This window comes from Perissodus microlepis, chromosome 13 (genome assembly GCF_051167445.1).
Source record: "Perissodus microlepis isolate ML-2025 ecotype Zambia chromosome 13, ASM5116744v1, whole genome shotgun sequence".
In the NCBI taxonomy this organism is placed as follows: Eukaryota; Metazoa; Chordata; class Actinopteri; order Cichliformes; family Cichlidae; genus Perissodus; species Perissodus microlepis.
The window spans coordinates 29,336,025-29,343,768 of record NC_140473.1 but is presented as its reverse complement, the minus strand read 5'-3'; the positions used below and the strand labels follow the sequence as shown (position 1 = coordinate 29,343,768).

General features: G+C 42.2%; 1 protein-coding gene across 1 annotated transcript; it reads left to right on the top strand.

The window, feature by feature from the left end:
- Positions 1-1,995: 1,995 nt before the first annotated feature.
- Positions 1,996-7,744, top strand: LOC146375312 (uncharacterized). Its single transcript, XM_084949273.1, has 4 exons — positions 1,996-2,125; positions 5,245-5,369; positions 6,981-7,156; positions 7,291-7,744. Exons 1-4 carry the CDS (start codon positions 1,996-1,998, stop codon positions 7,721-7,723), a joined length of 864 nt encoding a protein of 287 aa, XP_084805399.1. The 3' UTR covers positions 7,724-7,744.

Below are 7,744 nucleotides of genomic sequence, written 5' to 3'. Positions count from 1 at the left end.
TCCCGATTTCCAACATCATAATTTCTCTCGGCGGAACTAAATAACCAAGAAAAAAAAGCGCACGGGTGGAGACGCCCATCCTCCGGCGAAATCTGAGACAGCACAGCTCCCGCGCCCATATCGGAAACATCAACCTCAACAACAAACTGTCTGGACACGTCAGGGTGGGCGAGGACGGGAGCGGAGCAAAACAGCTCCTTAAGCTGCGAAAACGCCCGTTCAGCATCCGACGTCCACTGAAAAACACGAGCAGGGGACGTCACTAGTAAGCGGGAGCACAACCCAACTGAAATTCTTAATGAACCGCCGATAAAAATTAGCGAACCCCAAAAACCTCTGCAACTGCTTGCCAACTCACAACCCAAAAAGGACACCGACCCTGCATGGAAGGCACATTTCTCCGCTTTCACGAACAGTTTATTTTCCAGCAGCCGCTGTAACACACAGCGCACCTACTGGACGTGGTCATCCAGTGAACGGGAAAAAATGAGAATGTCGTCCAGATACACAAAGACGTTCTAAAAATCCCACAACACATCATTGATCAGAGCCTGAAACACCGCTGGCGCATTGGTCAGTCCAAATGGCATCACCAGATACTCATAATGTCCCAGCGGAGTGTTGAACGCCGTCTTCCACTCGTCCCCCTGACGTATGCGTACCAAGTGATAAGCATTACGAAGGTCCAACTTAGTGAAAACAACTGCCTCCTGTAACGGAGCAAAGGCGGAAGAAAGCAGTGGAAGGGGATATTTATTCCTCACAGTGATGGCATTAAGTCCACGATAGTCAACACAGTGTCTGAGAGAGCCGTCCGTCTTCCCCACGAAAAAGAACCCTGCAGCCACGGGCGAAGAGTATGGCCGAATCAAGCCTGCCTCCAGGGACTCCGTGACGTAGGTTTCCATGGCAGCCCTCTCCGGCCCAGACAGGTTATACAGCCGACTAGTAGACAGCGAAGCTCCAGGCAACAAGTCAATAGAACAGTCATATGGCCGGTGAGGAGGCAGAGACAGAGCGCGACGTTTGCTGAAAACTGACCTCAGATCATGATAGATCTCCGGCACAGACCACAGATCCAAATCTTCTGGTGTCGATTTGGGAGCACAGGTCGCAGGAGGTGGTAAAGCAGACCGCAGACAGTGTGACAAACAGTGACTACTCCAACTCTCTATGCGACGGGTGGCCCAGTTAATATGGGGATTGTGGCGCTCGAACCAAGGATAACCCTACGGGGGAATCAGGGGACGCAAAAACAAAGAACCTGAGAAATTCGCGATGATTGCCCGAAAGAATTAATAAGACAGGTTCCGTTTCATGGGTGACCGAGGGCAAGGGCTGACCATTGAGGGCAACAACTGAAACAGGGACCTCTAGAAGCCGTGTTTTAATACCGAGGAGATGTACCAGATCGCTCTCAATTAAATTCTGTTCAGCCCCGGAATCTAGAAGAGCTTGAGTAGGGTAGGTCTTGATGTTATTAGATAAGACAGCAGAGAGCTGCATGCGGGGAACCTGAGACCGAGAAAAGGTGCCACCCACCAGTACCCCCGCAGTTACTGGTGGGCCCCGCCTTTTAACCGAAGCTGGCAAGTAGATATAAAGTGGCCTGACTGACCACAATATAAACACAGCCGCCCCTTAAAACGCCTCTGACGCTCCTCAGGGGTAAGTCTTGTGCAACCCAGCTGTATCGGTTCCTCAGTATTATTCCCAGGAGGCAACCACGCTTGGACTGGAGCGGGAGGGAATGAAGGTTGAGTGACCATGCGCGTCGAGGCGCCTTCCCCTAAGGTTGTGCGACCCTGGCCTCCCCGCTCCTTCTCCCTCTCTCTCACGCAGGCGGTTATCGATGCGAATGGCTAACTTTACCAACTCCTCAAAACTCTCGGGTTCGTCGCGGGTAGCGAGCTCGTCCTTCAAATGTTCGCTTAGCCCACAGACAAACGCCCCGCGCAACGTGGCATCCCCCCACCCGGTCTTAGTTGCCTTAACATGGAAATTGATGGAGAACTCCGCTACGGAGGAGTGGCCCTGTCGGAGCGCCGACAACCGTCGTGCGGCTTTGTCCGTGCGCAAAGGGTGGTGAAAAACGGACTTAAAATCTTGGACAAATTGAACATATGTGAGAGACTCAAGAGGATGGAGAGCCAAATAAAAAATGTTACCATTTACCATGATTCGGCCCAACTTAAGGCTTGATCACGAAGGGCGCCAATCAAATATGAAATTTTAGAGGCGTCTAAAATTTAGACGAACGCTGAAAAAGCAAAGACACCTGAATCAAAAAACCCCCACAACGGCCCAGCTCCCCCGCGAATGGTACTAGTGCCGGGGGAGCGGGGTCGCGAGTCGAACATGTACTCCGCGACGCGGGTGGTTCGGGTGGAGGGGGCGAAGGACCGGGAGTCGAGGGCGGAACAAGTCTAGCCAGTGTTTCCTGAATGGCCGTCAGAGTATCATTAACCCGACCGGCCCACTGTTCGGACTCACGGAACTGACGGGTCAAATTTGACAGAGATCTTTCATGTCTCTGGAGCTGGTCACTAGGAACCTGGTCTGTGCGTTCTGCAGAGTCCATAGAATGGTCGGAGTATTCTGTTATGCTGAGTGAACGGACTCTATGGCAAAACACACAGACGCACAGAACATGCAGGAAGTGCTCTTTATTTACAGTGTCCAACTTATTTACACGGGATGAGATATGTACGCTGATAAATAAACAGAGGGAAACCAGGGAAGGGGGCTGACACGCATTCGGAGGGAAAGGGGTAACCCGCGCACGCAGGGTGGATCTATGAGAAAAAGGAAAATGAAACTTTAGGGAAAGATGCCAAACAACCGGTAAGAAATGGCAATAAATATGGGGAGAGTTGGAGAGTCACACTGGCTGTACAGGCTCGGGCGAGGATTCCTGGGATGTGGGAGAAAAGCTGAGATTGATCTCCGTAGTGATCCCGGAAATGCGGCTTCATGAACAGCTGACAGGCAAGCGGGTGATGGATCCGGCTGAGGACAACAGGTAAGCAAACAAAATCCAAGACATAGGTTGGCCGTGATGCACACCGCGGAGAATTAACAGACACGTTACCACTCGGGGAGGTGGCAATACTCCGACACCAGACATCTGTCGCGCTGCTCCTAAATAACACTCCATCAAATGACGTCTGATGTACCGCCGGTGTCTCAGCATCCCGTGACACACCGCCCCGCCTACCTGTGCTGAAAACAGAATCAGACCCCATGACACCACACCAGAGAAACCCCACCAACTCCTACTACAACAAGGTGTTTTCTGCCACTTCAGCTACTCTGATCTGGTAGGTCTGTGGGTTTTAATATGGTGGAAACAGATTAAGCTTCTTAGAAGCTCATAAAGTCACAAATATGATTTCATAAAGCAGCTGCCAACTGCAGTTTTTAATAAAGGTAAGCCAAACATACGTATATGCTGCATTTGTTTGGGAGTATTTCCAGCTTTAATTCACAAGTGATGTTCTAATAATTATTCGTATAAAAAGGAAAGTGTTTTGGGTTTTTTTTTATCAAAAAGAAGCTATGTGCTCATTATAAAAGAAAAATATAATTATTAGACAAATTTTTTGGTGTTACATCAAAGATAGTAGAGTCACAAAAACTGCATAAATTATTCAGAATTTGAAGCTGAAATACCGATTTTATTTTAGCCATAATTCATTTGTATGGTTGTTTAAATAAGTACTGCCAGAAGTGACAAGTATTTGATTTGTTTGATTTTATTGGATTTCTTATTTTTTACTTTTCAAAGAGCAGCAGATTCTGTTCTTCCTTAATCAGTTTATTGATATCCACTCAATGATTGTAGTAATGATACGACTACTTTTGCCTCCCTCTATAACCCGCTATAACGATACTATTCAACAATATGTACGAGTATGTGAACAAATACAATCTTGATTAAAATGCATGTGCTTTTGTGAATGTAAAGTAAAATAAAATCATCAGGAGAACAAAAAAGATGCAGCTTAGTTGTTGTACTGATCATTTAAGTTAAAATATATCTTGACTCTCGCTGGCTTCATGTTTGGGCTTCTGTGAGTTTGAACATCAGTGAGTACGGGGTGGAGATTATAAAGTTTGTTACCACAACTTCCTCGTTCAAGACAAACTTGTCATATTGCAGATTTTACCCAACGGTGCAGCTGGAAACAGTCCTGAGACAAGTAAGGGCGACACTTATTTTATTCATATTCATATTATTTCTACCTGAAGAGAAGCATAGTTATAAAAACATAGAAACTGACTGAATTAGAACATCTGGAGATAGTTTACTAAGTAGTGTGAATGTGTGTGTTGGTAATGCACTAACTGTACCTCATCGATCTATTTGACTAATTAATATAAATAACTTCTCCCACAGAATGTCAGGGTAACTGTAGCCTGCATAGCAACACAATGTGCAATGTGAACCATGCAGCCTAATCACACATGTTGATTTAAAACAGAGCCTGCAGCAGTAGATGTATTCATATGTATTACTGCTATGGTTAGTGCACTGATAGCTTTGACAGAACTGAATTATCTTTTTTTTCAGTACATTTGTGTTGGTTCATCACAACATGCTCTTACTGAGTGCTGAAAATTCCTGGTCCAGCTAAATTCCGTGCTCTGAGAATCTGACCCAATAAGCTGTAATTGAATGGCCCTGTCATAGAGTCCAAAAACATTTCCTGCCATCATGAAGGTTATAAAAACTATTTGAAGCTGCATAGAGGTGTTTTTGTTTTCATTGTTGCTGTGCAGGGATATTTTATGAGCAATTTCTGAATCATTTTTAAACATTGGCATGTAAAGTTATCAAGATCAGTAATGCAAAGTAGATTTTTTTTATTAGTTATAAGTTATTTTAATTGAAATTTATGGTTAATCAAATAATTGTAAACCTCTATGTGCACTCACAAAAAAGGTTGAATTAAGTTGAGTTTTAATCAAGTGTTAGCAATCGACTTTAAATTGTGTGGTTTTTTTATAATTCCATAATCCCTCCCTTCACCACCACTGTTTATTATTCTGTGCCAACTTTTGTTTTTATTTTTAACTTTAATTAAAGTTAAAAGTTAATTCTCCAGCACATTTGAGGCTATTCCATGTTATTATCAGTTGCCTTTGCTGCTTGTTTACCAACATAATCAGTAATTTCATGACTACATAAGAACAATGTTAACCTGCTGCTTTTTTAAATCACTTTCTATGCCACACCAAAAGTGCATATATTCCAACACAACCCTATCATAGAAAAGCATCTAGAGTTTTGGAATGCTCTTGAAGTGATGATGTGGATCGACACGTGTGTCTGCCTTCCTTTGACCATACTGATGATTTGTTGTGTGGTAAGTAAATAACTTTTTTTTCTATGTGAATAATTTGAAGAGTTAGTGAAATAAATACATAAATAAAGGAAGTGAATGACTTAATTATGGATCATTAAAATTAAATAATTAGTCCTTTACACTCGAGTTCAAGCTTACTAGTGCTGATTTAGCTCACAGGTTGAGCAAATGCCCACAACCCTCAAATAATTTAAATGAGCAGCAGAGTATGATTCTGAACCAAAACCCTTTGCTTACTGAAAGACTTAAAAGAGTGTTCCGTTCCACTGTAGAAGTTGCCTATTAGTATAAAAAATGTCAATGTGTAAAATGACAGTTCACCAAAATTTAGACTTTAACAACAGTCAAGTCATCAACTACAAACGGTGTTTCAAAGAGCTCGTTTAACTGTAAAACTGTGCTGATTAATTACTAAAGTAAAACAATCAACATTGTTTCAACACAGCAAAGACAAAAAACTTGACTCTCAGAAATTGTGATAACATTTACATGCATGTCCACTGCTAAGGATTAATTCATGGGCCTAACTATGTGTACATTTTCATGGTCTGAAAATGGGAATATATATATTTGAAGCACTTTTTGTGGGAAGAAGAAATGACAGCAGAGTTCAACTCAGGTTTCTGTAAGATACAAACATCAAGTGCATAAGTATAGTTTCAGTGGTACCTTGCAGTGATGTGTCGGCTGGGAACAAAGGATCTGGTTTGTGTCTCAGAGATGGAAATGCTTTTAAAAAGTTAAAATATTTTACAGACTATCAGATATTGGACGCTTTATAAAAGTAAAATGGGTATTTGTTTTTGTACTTTATAATGTATTTTTGTAGCACTCTGCTTCATGTAGTATAAAAAGCCACACAATAATCATTTAATATAATCTATATAATCTATAAACATATAATGTTTTGTATTTTAATAATTCATCTTTCAAATAATTTGACTTTAAATTAATTTAAGAAACAAAACCTCTGAAGAGCCGCTTGGGAGCAGAAAGAACTTTCTTCTTTTTAGTGAACGAGCCATAAGAACCTCCATCAGCTGCACCTTGGCAGTACAGATACCATCCTAGTGACAAACTGTTCCTCTAAATGTGCAGTAATTTACTTTTTCACAGTGTTATTGTTACAGAGAAACCCTGTGCGCAGCAAGCATGGAAGCGTACACACATGCCGGCATTCACACGCATCACATGTACGGTGTGACTTAAACAAAATGCACTTTTTCCATTTACCAGTTCACCAATATTACTGAGTCAATCAGAATTTTAAGTTCATACCACTTCTAAATGTTTTACACTTAAATTATATGTAGTGCTGTGAAATCACCCGAGTGAATATTTTGTCCTCTGGTGCTTTACTTACACCAGCAGTTTGAACCATAAGAACGTTTAAAAAAGAGAAGTTCTGACATCAGATAAAAGTCTGAAAAGCAAGGAAGTCAAGAGACACTTTGATTTTACAAAGGTTGCTACAATATGAAAAAAATGTTCATAGTTGTTTTATGAATTAGTCTCCTTGCGCTGCCTGAGAGCATAAACATAAACGGCATGTCAAATTTATTCCTGCATTTATTTCGTGTTAATTTAAATATTCATTTATATTTCCTTCAGGTGCGAAGGAGTCCAGTCCCTGTCATCTATTACACAAACCTCCTCACCTCCAATCTAATCCAGATCTGCATAATGATTGTTTGGATATTAAGAACAAGCAGTAGCATACCTGCTGTTATTCACCTCTCGTGTGTGATGGCCAGTCTGTACTTCAGGATGTGCATTGCTCTGGAAAGGTACCTGTTCGTCTTTTAGTGTGTGTACCTGCATGTCTCTGAACATTATATTGTATTTTGAAGCATCCTTACAGTCAGAATCATATTATTCTACACTGTGATGATACAAATTTGTGGGGTTTTTTGTGTTGCAGGTTTTTATACATCACATATCCACTGTTGGACTGCCTCAGACAAACGAGGAGTTCTGTGCTGGTCTGTGTCCTTGTCTGGGCTTTTTGTATAGTCAGTGTCCCTCTTGCCACAGTCTTACATGAATTAGGACAATTAGTTATTTATGCCGCCCTCCCTGGTCCTCTGTTTATGTTCTGCTTAGCTCGGACCTTCAGAGCCCTGCCTGCTGCCACCTCAGTGCCCACTGAGGAGAAACGTAGAAGTCTAGGAATTTTGATTCTGTTGTTCTTTTACTACTTTCTAATGATTGTTCCCACAATCATCTTTCATGACATCTTTTTGATTTTTTCTTTGCTCAGTCCTTTTGTGGACTTGATTCTGTTTTTTTTCATGCTAAAAGGACGCATTGACAAGCTGCTGGCATGTCTGTGCTCAGCGGATGGAAGAGTGTGACTGACAGCACAGACAGGTGGG

Bases quoted from the DNA above. Each gene is read 5' to 3' on its own strand.
- LOC146375312 (XM_084949273.1), top strand. From the start codon at position 1,996: ATGGAAATTGATGGAGAACTCCGCTACGGAGGAGTGGCCCTGTCGGAG. The intron at 2,126-5,244 runs GTGAGAGACTCA...CCACACCAAAAG, and splicing joins CTTGGACAAATTGAACATAT to TGCATATATTCCAACACAAC. The intron at 5,370-6,980 runs GTAAGTAAATAA...TATTTCCTTCAG, and splicing joins TACTGATGATTTGTTGTGTG to GTGCGAAGGAGTCCAGTCCC.